Source organism: Eublepharis macularius, chromosome 8 (genome assembly GCF_028583425.1).
Source record: "Eublepharis macularius isolate TG4126 chromosome 8, MPM_Emac_v1.0, whole genome shotgun sequence".
NCBI lineage: Eukaryota > Metazoa > Chordata > Lepidosauria > Squamata > Eublepharidae > Eublepharis > Eublepharis macularius.
Genome location: NC_072797.1, coordinates 117,043,925 through 117,059,881, shown reverse-complemented (window position 1 = coordinate 117,059,881; position 15,957 = coordinate 117,043,925). Strand labels below are relative to the sequence as shown.

General features: G+C 45.6%; 1 protein-coding gene across 2 annotated transcripts in view; it reads right to left on the bottom strand.

The window, feature by feature from the left end:
• Window positions 1-15,957, bottom strand: part of IFT74 (intraflagellar transport 74) — a 97,027-nt gene that overhangs the window by 14,782 nt on the left and 66,288 nt on the right. For both annotated transcript variants that reach the window (XM_054986815.1, XM_054986814.1), the window contains exon 16: window positions 10,857-10,983. In XM_054986815.1, the coding sequence (XP_054842790.1) occupies window positions 10,857-10,983 (127 nt within the window). The remainder of the gene's footprint in view (window positions 1-10,856; window positions 10,984-15,957) is intronic.

The window sequence follows — 15,957 nt, the reverse complement described above, 5'->3', positions numbered from 1 at the left end:
CGGGCAAGCCACCCCTGCCAGGGAATAGGCCTTGCTAATGGCCGTCACAATCCACCTAGACAGGGTCTGCGAGGAAGCCCTGTTACCCTTGTCCTTGGCCCCAAAACATACAAACAGGTGAGGACAGGTGCGGAATCCCTTCGTCCTATCAAGGTAATAGGCTAGGGCCCTCTTCAAGTCTAGGGAATGGAGGGCCTTCTCCCCCTTAGAGGAAGGCTGAGGAAAGAATGCAGGCAGTGAAATATCCTGCGAGAGGTGGAAGGCGGACACCACCTTGGGCAGGAACCCAAGGCAGGGACGCAGGACCACCTTGTTGGGATGAAACACAAGAAAGGGAGGGTCAGACCGCAGTGCAGACAGCTCACTGACCCTTCTGGCCGATGTGACGGCCACCAAGAATGCTACCTTGTAGGATAGCATATCCAAGGGGCATGTAGCCATAGGTTCAAATGGAGGCAACATGAGACGTGAGAGCACCAAGGACAGCGACCACTGAGGCACTGGCGCTGATACAGGTGGGTAAAGATTGTACATGCCCTTAAGGAACTGGCGGGATTGCGGGTGAGAAAACACCGTAGCACCCTCAACTCGGGTGTGAGCAGCTGATATCGCTGCCAGGTGGACCTTGAGGGAGGAAGCCTTCAAGCCCAGGCCACGCAAGTGGCACAAATACTCGAACACAACCCCCAAGGGACTGTTGTCAGGCACCACTCCTCTGGCAAGTGCCCAAAGCTCAAACCTGCGCCACTTGGCCGCATAAGCGCGCCTAGTGGATGGCCGACGAGCATTCAGGAGGACCTCCTGTACCTCGTCAGTAAAGCCTATCGGGGAGGAACGATCCGCCAAGCCGTTAGGTGCAGCTTCCTGGGATCGTGGTGGACCAGGCTCCCGTTTAGGAGAAGGTCTTGCCGAGGGGGCAGACTCACATACGTCCGTTGGGACATCTGCAGGAGCTTCGGGAACCAAACCTGCCGTGGCCAGAAGGGGGCCACTAGGATGCAGTCCGTCCCGTCCTCCTCTACCTTGCACAGGACCCTGGGAATCAAGGGGAATGGAGGAAACATGTAGTGCAAGCCCTGCGTCCACGTAAACTGGAAGGCATCCCCAATAGAGAGGGGGTCGCTCCCCACCCTGGAACAGAACGTGTGGGCCTTGGTGGTCGCCGCAGTGGCGAACACGTCTATCACTGGATGACCCCACATCCGGAAGATCGGCCCAATGCACTCTCCGTTCAGTTCCCACTCGTGGTCTAGTAAAGGGGCCCTGCTGAGGGCATCTGCCCGGGCATTGTCTGACCCAGCCACGTGTATAGCACGGAGCGACACGCCGTTCTTGATAGCCCACTGCCAAGTGAGTGTGGCTTCCCGGCACAGGGCCATGGACACTGTGCCCCCCTGCTGATTCACGTAGTACATGGCAGTCGTGTTGTCCGTCTGCACCAAGACATGACGATTTCTCAGCAGTGCTGTAAGAGACACAAGTGCGAAACGAATGGCCCTTAGTTCAAGCACATTGATATGGAGGGTCTTTTCCCTGTCAGACCAGACATCTTGCACCGACACATCACCACAGTAAGCCCCCCATCCCAACAGAGAGGCATCAGTGGTAACCGTGATGTCATGGTGTTGATACCCGAAAGGGGTCCCTCTAAACAAGTTGTCATCAGACAGCCACCAGTCCAAGGAGGAGAGGATGACCCTCGGGATAGAGAATTTGAGGGACGGAGGGTGCAGTAGAGCATTATACCTCCGCACAAACCAGTTCTGGAGAGGGCGCATACGCAGCCTAGCGAAAGGCACCACAGAGGTGGCCGCTGCCATATGCCCTAGTAAGCACTGGATAGTGCGCACAGACTGGAACCGGTTCCTTTTAAACATGGACACAAGACCTCTTAGGGACCGAGCCCTCTCCAAGGGGAGCAGGGCCTTACCCTCTACAGAGTCTAAAAGCGCACCAATGTAGGACACCTTGCAGCTGGGCACCAGCTTGGATTTCTCCAAGTTCACCAGGAGCCCCAGGCGTTGGCAAGTGCTAAGTACCAAGCCAATGTCCTGCACCAGCCTAGACTCTGATTCAGCCACGATGAGCCAGTCATCGAGGTACGGAAAGATGGTACAGCCTTCTTCCCGTAGGAAGGAAACCACAGGGGCCACACATTTAGTGAACACTCGTGGGGCAGTGGACAGGCCAAAGGGGAGCACCTTATACCGGAAAACCCTATGCCGGTAAACAAAACTCAGGTACTTCCTGTGCTCCTCCCGTATGCCCACGTGAAAGTATGCGTCTTTTAAGTCAAGAACCGCAAACCAATCCCCTTGCTTCAGTAAGGCGATCACCGCCGCCAACGTAACCATTTTGAACTTGGTCACCTTGAGGAAGGCATTAAGGCCCCTCAGATCTAAAATGGGACGTAAACCCCCATCCTTCTTAGGGACCAGGAAGAACCTAGAGAAGAAACCCTTTACAGAGTCCTCATAGGGCAATTCTTCCACAGCACCCTTGGCCAAGAGCGACACGATCTCCGCATCCAGCTCGGCCATAGTGTTATTGACAGCTGTCAGGGGTGAACTGCATCTAGGCAGCTCAACGAACTCCAGCCCGTATCCCAGTTCAACAATAGTTAAGACCCATGAGTCAGATGTTATTGACTCCCACTCAGAGAGGAGTGGACTAAGTCTGTCCGAAAAGTTCGGGGATACGGCTGGCGCGACCCGTCAGTACTGCCTCCCGGCGCCCTGCTGATCTTTCTGCTGGGCCGGTTGCTGTGCCTGACGAGGCTTGAAGGGCCGACGCCTCCTCTGCTGTTGTGCGGGAGGGTAAGGCCGCTGCTGGTAGGCAGGATACTGATGGTAGCCCGGCCGCTGCTGTTGGTATCTGCCCTGGTAGTGGTAAGGGCCAGACCTGGGAGCGTACCGTGACCTGGAGGAGGGCTTGTCCGCTGGAGCCAGACCCAAAGACCGCGCCGTCTGCCGGTCCTCCTTCTTTTTCTTCAGGGTCTCGTCGGTCGACTTGGAGAACAGCGAGTCCCCCTCAAATGGCATGCTCTCCACCCTGGAACGTACCTCTTGGGACAGGGCCGTAGACCGCAACCAGGAGTGGCGCCTGAGGACCACCGCCGACGCCATACCTCTAGCAGCAGTGTCAGCAGCGTGGCTCCCAGCGTTCATCTGCTGCTTAGACAGCCTCACAGCCTCTGTCTGCAGCAGGGACACCACAGCCTTCTGCTCAGGAGGGAGGTCTCGTGTATAGGATGCCAACTTCTCCCAGAGGTACAGCTGGTACCCTGCCATGATGGTCTGATAGTTGGCAATCCTCAGGCCCAGGGAAGAAACAATGTACTGGCGCCTGCCCATGGCATCCAGCTTCTTGCCCTCCTTATCGGCAGGCACCGAGGAGTGACCCGATCGCCTGGGGTTGAACTCCTCTGTGACCAAGGAGGACGGTGGAGGGTGTTTCACCAGCGCCGGCCAGGTACCCTGCTTGATCTTGTAGAGCTGCTCAATCCTCTTGGATGTTGGAGGCTGATCACAGGGCACCTGCCATACCTTCTCCACGATTTCCTCAATACCCTCGAGCATGGGGAAGCCAACGTACGCCGGGTTGTCTCCGTAAATGCGTTTGAGGAGCTTGTCCTTGGTCTGGGGAACTGCCGAGGAGATGTCCATCTCGAGAGCCTTGGCCATCCTTGCCATCTGGTCGGCGTAGATGCGGAGGTCCTCGAATGGCGAGTCCGCCGATGGCATTAGCTCCTGAGGCGGCGATGGTTCGGACCAGGACTCCGACTGGTAGCCGCCAAAGCTCTCCACATCCTCCTCATCGGAACCGAGCTGGGATTCCGGAACCTTGAGCGGAGGGGGAGCCCACGCCGACCTCGATGTCGAAGGCCTCGGTTCCGACACGGAGAAGCCCGCAGGTGCCCCCTCCCATTGGCAACGGTATGGCGAGGGGAGGTAGGAAGCCTGCCGATGCCGGGACGCAGTGGACCGGACTGATCGGACACTGTCCCCGGAACCATGCCGCTCACGACCGACCGGAGGTGGAGACGGACGGGCAGGCGACGGACGGCTCCGACGAGGAGATGGGCTCGGTTCCAGCCTCGGCGACCGAAGGGGAAGCGATGGTCGGCTCCGACGGTGCGGGCTCGGCTCCGGCCCCGACGAGAACTCTGCGGGCACCGTCTCGAAGGCCATCGGATCCGGCACAGGAACGGTGATGTCTTCTGGCTCCGGGGAGCCCAGGTGAGGGGAAGGCGTGTGAGGAAGCACGATGACCTCCTCCTGAGGAGCGGGACGCGGTGACCGATGGTGCTTGGTCTTTTTCTTCTTCTTCGCTGGTTCCGAAGAAGACCTCGGAACCGACGCGCTCCTCGCCTTCGAAGGGGACCTCGGCTTCGACCTCTTAGGCTTCATCGGAACCGATCTGGACGTCGGTTCCGACCGGGGACTCGGTACCAGGACCCTCGGTTCCGACGTAGGTCTCGGATCCGACCTGGTAGATGACGCGCTACGGGGCGGCCGCACCGGTCCCTGCGCTGGAGAGGCCGCTCTCGACGCCGAGGTACTCGGGGGACGCGGTTTCGACCCCGACCTCGCGGAGGCCACTGAGCCAGCTCTGGAATGCCGTTCGGCAGAGGGGCTTGGGCCGGCCTTGGAGGAGGGCAACGGAGCGCCTCCGGACATGACCTTCTGCCACAGGGAGGAGTTCAGTCGGGCCTTGCGCTCCTGCCGGGCCTTGCTGGTGAAACCCTGGCAAATTTTACAGGCCGTCACATTATGGGTCTCCCCCAAACAGAACAGGCACAGTTCATGGCCATCGGTCTTGGCCATCTTCGTGTGGCATTGGAGGCAATGCTTGAAGAGAGCCTGTGAGGCCATCTTCAGGGGCACGCGAAAGGAAGGTCAAAAACAGTCCGAGTCAAATTACCGAGTCCACAACAAAGTCCAAAACGAGATCCGAAGAATAGTCGAGGTCACGAAGTCCGAAGCCAAAAAGCCAAGCAATCAGTCAGAATAAAGCACGAAGCACAAAAAAGCACAGAGCAACGAAGCTCACGTTCTCTCCAAGCGGCGGCAAGAAGAGAACTGAGGGAAGGGGCCGTTGGTCGCTGTAGGATCACGTGACCGTTTGGGCGGGAAGACGGTCGCTGAGGCGCGCGACAGACGGCCCCTTCGGAGCCTTGGAAGCTCTAGAAAATTCTCCGGCGGCTGGCCTGCGCCTGCGCAGTCCCATGTGTGGAGGCACAGAAGAACGAAGATGAACCAATAGTTGTTTCTCAAGATTTTTCAAGGGTATAAACTTCCAAGTGTCAAAGCTGCCTTTTTCAGATGGTTGCTAAGGTGTCACAGGACTCAAATTCTGCTGTCCTACAACAGACCAACATGGCTACCTACATGAAATCATATAAAACAGATATCCCTACATGTTCTGCCCATTTTCTTGTAACATCTATAGAAGCATGATGTGCTATATCCCTGAACCCTGATCTGAAAGCAAATGCCAAGGAAATGGGAGCCTGAGAGAGCAGAAATATGAATCATGTCATGTTTTGTGACATTAGATGTTGTGATGGAAAGAATAACAACACGTAGTATTACTGATTTGGGTGGCAATCACACAACTTGTATAACCTTTGTCTTCATTCTCTGGTAATTGAAAATTCTATTACGGTGGTTAACTGGTGAAAGATTATTCAGAGTCATAATGATAACAGAATTCTATTTGTTTCCTTGAAGAAAGTCTGGATATTAATATAATACATATGTATAAAAATGTATTTTAAAAAAGGAACAAACCCCCCCACAGTCCCAAGCAGTAGATCTTGTAAATGCTGATATTTGCAAAAAGTGAACTACTAACCATACCCTTCTCTGAATTAGATACTTTCCTTTTTGCTTTCAGCATTAAAAAGATATGAAAATGAAGTGATGAATGAGACGTACTGCCATATCTCACATCTAGATTTATATTGGATAATGTTGATTTGAAATAGTTTATTTAAAGCAATATACTGTATAAATATAGAACCTTCAATTGTCATCTTATAAAGCTGTGTAAATGATGAAAAAAGAAAATGAACTTATTAATTTTCACTAATGATTATACATAGTGTTCTTTTGCATAGTTTTAAGCAGTTATTTTCAAATATTACATAAATAGGTAAGAATGATCAAAGTATTAAAACTGAAAAAGTCAAATGTTCCTATAACCTAAATCATAAATGTGATCATCTCCACTAGATCTGAATTATCACACAATAATTTTATTCTTATATTACACTGCCTTTTAAATGAATATATTGAATCAAAGCAGTACATGGGCAGATTCTTTACTTTAAAAAGCCATGATGAACTCTAGTATTACCTGTGCTTAAATTCATGCAGTTGTTTAATGGCTGAATCAAATTCAGAGAACTAGCCCTTGCCATTGTATTTATTATGTGCCAAAAGGTGTCAGATGGCCATCTAGCTCAGTCGTAAATTCAAAGGGTGGATCATGAACAACTCTCTCAGCCTCAATTCCCCCTCTGTATAGGCTGATCAACTGGCAATTTCAATGGGTTGTTTGGGGGGGGGGGGTGAAAGAGGCAACGATTTGTAAATGATTCTGGGGAAAAGTGCTATAAAAATAGTTAATAATAATATACTGCAGTAAATAAGTTACACATGATGTTAGTGACCTGCTGCGTTGTCTGCTGTTGTCAGACTCCATCAATGGCCAGCCATCTTTATGAGAGGAAGATGTAATAATAATAATAACATTCAGTTTATATACTGCCCTTCAGGACAACTTAATGCCCACTCAGAGTGGTTTACAAAGTATGCTATTATTATCCCCACAACAAAACACCCTGTGAGGTGGGTGGGGCTGAGAGAGCTCTGGAGAGCTCACCCAGCTGGCTTGAAGTGGAGGAGTGAGGATTCAAACCCGGTTCTTCAGATTAGAGTCCCGCACTCTTAACCACTACACCAAACTGGCACCCCTTCAATCAGCCAGCCTGGGTGATCCATTGTCACCTGGCCCCTCCCTCTCAGACTCCACCAGGGGCCAATCATTATGCCGATAGAGAAGAACACAATCCCTTTAGCTGAATAACAGTTGTATACCCTTGCTATCATATTAATAGTGTGGTTTTATTCTTTTGATGTTGTGAGCTGGCACATGAATTTGTTAAATTGAGAGGACCGAATATACCTGTAAGGCAGTTCCTTTGGGCTGAAGGTAATCCCATTTGTACTTTATAAAGTATTCAGGGGAACAAGTCAGCAGCAGATCACATGATTGGTAAGCATCCCAGACTCAATCCTTCGTATCTCAAATTTAAAAGATCTCAGATAACAAGGCTGGGAAAGACCCTTTGCCCAACTCCCTAATCATAGCTGACAGTGCCAAATGGACCTACATGACTGACTTAGCTTCTTATTCTGTTGTGTGGTTTGTGCGCTGAAAATGGATCAGTTGTACAGTTTAAAAATGCCATGCTTTCTAGGGAAAAGGGAAAGTTCATTCTGGAAACACTGAAGATTTTCTTCATTCAAATACCATTCTACTGGGGAAAGAAAGAGAGGAAAAAAACCCTTCTCTCTGGGAAGAGACAGGAAGAGGATGCAGTCCAGTTCCTTCTGATATGCCACTAAGTTACAGACTTCAGCAAGCAATGTGTACACAGCAGCAAATTCTGAGACAAAACTGCTTTGTATTTTGACCCAGGGAAATGCTTCTGGGAAATGCTACCATCAGCAAATTTGTTTACTCTCAGCAGTTTCCTTTAGGGAGGGTAAGGCAAAGCTTCTGACAGTATAAAAAGTGGACTCGTGGCCCCGATGTATATTTCAGTAGGTGCATGGTCTTGACCTCATGGTGTTCATTCATACTGTGACAAGTCCTCTTTGCATAGGCCAGGTAACCAAATTAGCATCTTGAATCTCATCTTGTTTTTTGTTAAAATGAATTTCTAGCCTTTACAGTTGAAAAAATGCAATGACAAAAATGACATGTATTTTTAGAGCCCCAAAAGTTCTTGGTTTATTTATTTATTTCAATTCTCTCTGACCTTTCTCCCCAATGGAACTCCAAAGCAGTTTACATTGTTCTCCTCTCCTCTATTTTATCTTCACAACAACATGTGAGGTAGGTTAGACTGAGAGGGTATGACTGGCTCAACTTCACCCAGCAAGCTTCCAAGACTCAAGGGGATGTAAACCTGGGTCTCTCAGATCCTAGTCCAACAATCTAACCACCCTACTGACCCTCTGGGGTTTGTCTGAATGTCCTTGCCAAATCTTGCCCTGCAAATGCATAAACAGTGGGATTGATTGTTTTCACAATATTAATTCATTTGTACGTTATCCTTAGCTGTTGTTTATTACTTGGATTCTGCTTTCCGCTGATTAAATCTTTTATAAAAGCCTCCCGGTTTTATGGTTGTAAAACAAATTTTGAAGAAATGGTGGCAGTAGATTATACAACATTAGATTGAGGACAACCTATATAAACATTTTTCAATATATGATTTTAAAATATATCTGATCATTAGAGGATTTTTTTTTAATTAGAGGCATTAACACTGGCTGCTTAGTTATGCTAAAATCTATACAACTGAGCCCCAAATGGATGGGATAAAGATCACAGATTTTTGTCCCCCTGTAAAGGATCAACTGTGTATACAATTAAACTGGGGCTGCATTGGAAGGGGAAAGGGGATTTAATTTTTCAATCTGGTTTTAGTAATCAAAACAGGGCTCCCTATGCCATTACTGGAATTTTAAAGGAGAAAAAAGTTTTAAAGAACATGTCTTTTTCCTTTAAAACATAAGAACACCAGTTCTTATGTTTAAGACATAAGAACTTATGCTTAAAAAATAAGAACACCAGTTCTTATATTCCTTTAAAACATAGGAACACCAAGGAAACCAGTTTCAATTAGCAAAGTATTAAATCTCCTCTCCCTTTCCTACACAGCTCCACTTCCATCTGAATCAAGGATGCACACGTGTACAATTTAATCTGTGGTCTTTGCCATGTCTATCACCCTGCACTAGTAAGAGATGACCTGACTCATGCCAACATTTTTGGAACAATTGGAATTCTATTTTCATTTTATTTATTATGACATGTGGATGATATCCTACAAATGTAAATAATGGAGAATTTCCAGAAAGGGGAATGAACGGTGCAGAATGTGTTCATAAATAAATGGACAAAACTGTAAACTGTAACATAAAACACACATCTGCTATGATGCAGCAATATATTAGATTCAAATACATTTACAAACTAGTATTAAGAATAAGAGATGTATTATCGGTTTAATTAATAGGTACCATCACATTACTCTCTGTTCATCATTTTGGTCAACAAATAAGCAATTACTTTCACACTCACAAAAGAGCATAGATCAAAACTGAAATTTATCTAACTTAAGTGAAATTAAAATGATGCTTCCAAATTTGTAACTCCCAAATACATGAATGGCTACGCATTTGCTGAATTCTGAAAGATTTATTTAATCATGTAAGCATACTATTGTTTGTTCAGAAAAGCTCAGAGCAGCTTATATTTGTGCCCAGTGATCTCCTACTGAGGTGCTGATCTAGAGGCAGACTAGGAGGCCAAAATGGCCCTAAAACTGGCCATGTCCCTTCCTGCTCTGCCACACTCTGTTCACATGATTAAGGGCTGCAGAGCCAGCTGGAAAGGAAGGAGGTGCCGCTGTGTTCCACCTTGCCTCACACAAATCTGCAGGGCAAAGGCAGGCAATACCACGCTTTTCTTCTCCAGAAACACAACTCAGCTGGAACAATGTGAAGCCAAGTGCTGTTGTGTCTTTGCTCTTTGCCATCCTGGGCAAGGAGATAGGGAAAGCTATGATTCTCCTAGTTGGCTGCATCATACCATGCCAGCAGAGACAAGCCAGGTTCCACTATGCTTTTTGATGGACAGGGTGAGAAGGAGAATAGGCATAGTGGCTTCTGGCTTTACTCAAAGCCAGCAGCACATGCATTCCTCATCATCGACATCACTGTTGGGGTGGGCAGAACTTAGGACAATGGCCCACTGGGATTTTCCCCAATAAAGTAAATGGCTAATCTGCTTCTGTGTTGATCAGCTGTATACCTACTAAGCCTTTGGTAGTGTTACAGCATTGTATATTCGTGGTCGAAACTAGGTGAGTAAATAAAAGTTAAGCATTCTGAAATATTAATTTGCATAACTGAGATCTCACCAAATGCCCTGTGGCAATAATCATGACATTAACAAGTGACCTAAAGAGCAAGCAAACAGCCTACAAATGAATATTTTTAAATGGATAAATTTCATAGATTCAAATAAGCTGCTATGTCTACGTGCCTTAAAGCATTCTCTTAGCATCTAATAGCCTCTGCATGACTTAAAGACAACTCTTAGCTGAAACAAAACATATGGAGCAGTAAATCTGTACATTAAGAAGAGGAAGTCAGCTGTACTTGCCTGATACCACAGTACTTCTGAGTGGTTTCAAATAAAAAAGATAAAAGAATGGATACAACATTTCCATCTATCCCAACTGGAAAGTATTGTGAACCCAGAACACGTGTGAAACGCTTAAAGACTTTTAAAAATACCTAAACATCTTGGCACTTAATTTTGCAGTACCTTTTCAGAACCATGATTTCAGATAAAAATAATGAAATAATACTAAAATCAAAGAAACAAAAAGTTACTAAGAGTGCATTAGTTGTGTTTTCAAATGTCATGATTTCTAAACATATGTAACAAATTAGATTAGGTAATACCACACTAATACACTGTATGACAGACCCCACAGTTCATACCATCCAGCGAACAAATAGAACTGATTTGACCTGTGTTTGCCTTACCTGTACTAAGGTTTTTTGCAGTACTCTGAGATTTCTGCATTTCACTGGATTTGAAAGTAAGGTCTTCCTGCATGATCTTCAACTCTTGATTTGTTACAGAAGATATTTGTTTCATACAATTTACATTCTGTGCATTGAAAGAAGAACGGAAAATAACACTTTCCAAACATTGGTGGTTTCCCTAATTACTTAGTTCAGTTACAACAAATCCCCTTAAGCAACGTATTTTTTATTGTTTGGAGATTAATTATCTGTACTAGTATCTCTGTAATCTTTATTACCTCACCGAACATGGATGGACAGGGCCAAAGAGGAACCTCCAGCAAAGGTAGCTGACACCACATGGAAGACATCAATTTTCCAAGTCAATCTGTTATAAGGAAAACTGAGTCCCATACAGCTAGTATGACAATCAGCACCTGGTTTTATACAAAAGCCTTGCCAGTTTAAATGAAGTTCTTTTCCTTGCGGCAGGCTGCAGCTTCCCAGTTAAGCAGGCTTCTGGTGAAATAATTTGAAGCTATGAAACATCATATAGATGAGTTGTACGACAGGGTTATTAAAATATTCTTTAAAAATATTATTTATTTAATGAACCTAGCAGCATTCTTTAATGAGCATCAAGCTCACACCACTGTAGCCAATAGGCATAAAAATGGTAAAATAGCAGTTAAATGCTAAATAGACTGGCTCTCCAGGGGAAAACCAGAGAAATCTCATAGAGTTATAGAAAAAGAAAAGAATGCAAGCTTGCAATGTTAGGCTCAAAACTCTAAAGAGGCAAAATGAATGCTGCAATTTAGTATTCTTCAATACGTAATGGATTACCATATTAATTTTTTTCTCTGAGCCGTAAGACTGGGGATATGTTTGTGTAACACTATTGGCAGAATAAGTTATTAGTGGAGTGACTTCTAACTTTGGAGAATTTTTAATCTGTTATTGTGAGCTGCTCTAAATTTGGGATCAGTGGGATATAAATACATTAAAAACATAAATAAAAGGCAGTGTTATAAGAGTTAGCAGAACAACGACTTAGCACACAGTGAAGCAGAGCCAATTAAAGAAACAAACTAATTTATTTAGGAGTTAACACTGCTGGTTAGAGACAGAGATAGTTAAGTATCCTACCTACATGGCTGGCAAGAGGAAAGAAGACAAAGTATGAGAAGAAACAGGAAGTAAGCCTAAGAGTTGCTTTCTGGGGACGAAACAAGGAAATGACATTTAGCAAAAGGAAGAAGGTAGCATCCACATCCCTATCGGACTGACTTTCCCATATGATGCCCCGGTTCCCACACACCCCATTTTGAGCTTCTTCTCTTGTACACTAGATGCTGCATATTCCAGCATCTAGAACTGTAATTAAAGTCAAATCAGAAGAAGAAATAAGGGTGACAATATTTGTGAAAGGATGAAAACAGGGTTGTACATGCCTGTAACTATTGTACATCAAGTTCTTCTGTGCAGGCACACATTGGGACTGCATATGCATGCAGGCCTGCAGAGTGGAAAAGTTTTTCTACGCTACTTTAAAGCTCCATTAAGGGGTTGTTCCTCCAGAGCCACATAACAACCGCTTTTCTTGCCTAAATGGTCATGTGATCCGCCAGAGGATTGACCCCCTCCCTCCATTTTCCTGAGCTGCCATGAGCTACAACCGGCTACGACCGGAGAGTTCACAGCAGGGCAGGAGGGAGGGTATATGTGCCTGCACAGAAGATCTCGATGAACAATAGTTACAGATATGTACAACCCTTTTTTCATCGTTGTTCTTCTATGCAGTCCCACACTGGGAGACTACCAAGCTATAATAATGAGATACACAATAAGGAGGCACGATGAATCTCTTCAACTCAATTTTATTAACAATATAAAACACCTTAAAGTAAGTCAAAAAGAGGTTTTGCAAATACAAAAACCTCAAACCTCTTGTCACAGACAAGGAACTGTATACACTCTAAAAACATCCAAACATATACACATATACAACACACTAAGTACTGACTATGTGTTCAATATTATGATTTCATACCAGTAACTCTTAGTCTTTATTATTTAAACAGAGATTTCAGGACAGCTTTAGCTACTGCTATATCCTGTGAAGTGTCCACATCGACTGCAGAAATGTTTTACAAATGTATCTGAAGATGACCATGTTGCAGCTCTACAGATACTTGAGATTGCTACGTCCCTAAAAGGGCTGTGGAGGATGCCTGTGCCCTTGCTGAGTATGCCCTAATCTGCCATGGACATTGAACAACAGCCTGTGAATAAGCCAATTCGATGGCAGTGACAATCCATCTAGAGACTGTTTGTGATGATGCTCGTTTGCCTTTATTTGGTCCAAACACGTGAGGATCTTTATGAAAGACCTGGGTCCTGTGTAAATAAAAGGGCAATACTCTTTTTACATACAGTGAGTGGAGTGCTCTTTCCACCTTTGACTGTGGATTGGGAAAGAATATGGGAAACACAATTTCCTGTGATAGATGAAATGGGGTAAGAACCTTAGGCAGAAACTGTAGGCTAGGTCTGAGGACCACCCTATTACTGTGGATTTTCAGGAAGTGGGGATCTGACCTAAGTGCTGCCAATTCATATACCCTCCTACAAGAAGTGATTGCTTATAAGAAGCTAACCTTCAAGGATAGCAACTCCAGTGAAAAAGTGGCTATAGGCTCAAAGAGAGGCAACATTAGTTGCGAAAGAACCAAGGACAAGGACCACTGACGTACAGGTGGTGATACAGGGGGGTGTAAATTTAGGAACTGCTAATATGTTTGGTTAGAAAACACCATCTTTCCTTCAATTTGTGTGCGAAAGGCTGAAATGGAAGCTAAGTGCACTCTAACTGATGTCACAGCTAGCCCCTCAGACTTTAAAGTGCATAGATATTCAAGAATACTGTGTACAGAACAGTCCGCTGCTGAAATACCCGTTCTTTGTCCAATGTACAAAACATTTCCATTTAGATTCGTTTGATCTTCTAGTTGAAGGTCTTCTCGCATTGAGAAGAACCCTCTGTACCTCTAGTGAGAGCACTACATCTCTGGACAAATGCGCCATGTTGTTAAGTGGAGTGAGTTGGGACTGTGGTGGTATAGTTCCCCACAGCTCAGGATGTCTGGTACTGCTGGTAGTGTGGTAGCTCCTGTCCCATGCTGTGGAATGTGCTATCTTGACAATAAAGGTGCTTGTGAGTCACCACCCTGTACCCTCAGAGTCTCCTTCTCTGATCCTCTCCTGGTCGAGAACGCTGGATGTTTGAAGCCCTCTTCTTCCGTGGACCGCTCTGCTTCCTGGATAGGTAATTATCGCCCTCAAACCCCTTAAATCTATTCCAATTTCACCACTGCTTTTCCTAGGAATCTTGTGTGCTTGTGAGTTGTTTCTTGTGTATATGTGAATTTCCTCCTTTAAATAAAAATTACTTTTTATTTTCAAAGAACCCGTCTTGTCAGTTTCCTTGGGGAGGGGACCCTGTAAAAATTGGTGGATTATCTCACATAGTCTTCTCCTTGCTGCTAATTCCCCCTACTTGCAAGAAGACTATTTCCAGTAACAGTCCATGTGAACTGAAAAGCATCTCCTAGTGACTGGGGATTGCTTCTTGCTATGGAGCAAAACCTCAGTGCTTTGGCATTGGATGCAGTGGCGAATAAGTCCACATTCAGACACCCCAAAGTGTAAAGATGTGATTCAGGTAGAGCCTGTTTATTGACCACTCATAATTGAACCTTAACACTCTGCTCAAGACATCCACCCTGGTATTGTCTGAACCAGCAATATGAACGGCCAGTAGGGAGACATTGTTGGCAACGGCCCAGTTCCAAATGGCCACGGCCTCCTCACAAAGCGACAGGGAAGCAGTGTCCCCCTGATTGTCCATGTAATACATGGCCGTAGTGTTGTCTGTCTGGATCTGAATGTTCTGGCCTCGCAGTAGAGCTGTGAAAGAGGCAAGAGCAAAGCAAACGGCTCTGAGTTCTAACACATTAATGTGTAAAGTTTGATCACTAATAGACCACTGGTCTTGAATGGATAAGGAACCACAGTGAACACCCCAACCCTGGGTGGAGGTATCTGTTGTGATCGTAACCTAGTAGTGTATTGCACCAAAGGGCATTCCCCTGAACAAATTGGCATCCATAGACAACCAGTGTAATGACTTAATTACTTGTCTAGGAAAACCTATGATTGGGAGTGTGTATTATCACTTGATATCTTCTCACAATCAGTTCTGTAACTCATGCATGTGTAGGCATGCAAAAGGCACTAAAGATGTAGCCACTGCCATATGTCCTAACAACTTTTGTATTCTCCACACCGTTTGGAAACGGTTCCTGGAAAAAATGGCGACGAATTTTTTAAGTGTATGGGCCCTGTCAAATGGCAAACAGGTCCTACATTTTATAGAGTCAAGAACAGTACCCATGTAAGACACCATCTGTGATGGTTTAAGTTTTGATTTTTCAAAGTTAATAACTAGCCCCAAATGCAGGCAGGTATTTACCACCAATGAAACATCATTCCATAACTGAACCCTTGAAGGAGCTGTAATCAACCAATCATCCAGGTAGAGGAACACTGAACAACCCTGTTCTCTTAGATGGGCTACCACTGGGGCCATACATTTTGTGAACACCCTAGGGGCTGTGGACAGGCCAAAGGGTAACACCGTTTATTGAAAGACTCTGTTGAGGTACTTAAATGACAGATACTTTCGATCATCTTTCCTAATGGCAACATGGAAGTAAGCATCCTTTAAGTCCAGGACAGCAAACTAAACATCAGGGTTCAAGAATGGTAGTATAGCAGATAAAGTGATCATTTTGAATTTGGAGGTTTTAAAGAACCAATTTAGGCTTCTTAAGTCAAGGATGGGCTGAAGTCCCCTATCCTTTTTGGGGACCAGATGAACCTGAAGAAGAACCCCAATGTATCGTTTGCTCGTGGGATTTCTACAATTGCTCCCTTGTTTAGGAGACTTAGGATCTCTGCATCTAGTTCAGGTAAGACATTATTTACAGCCAAAGACTGTTCAATGCAATCAGATGTGGCCATGAACTCTAACCCATAGCCATCTTTAACTATAAGA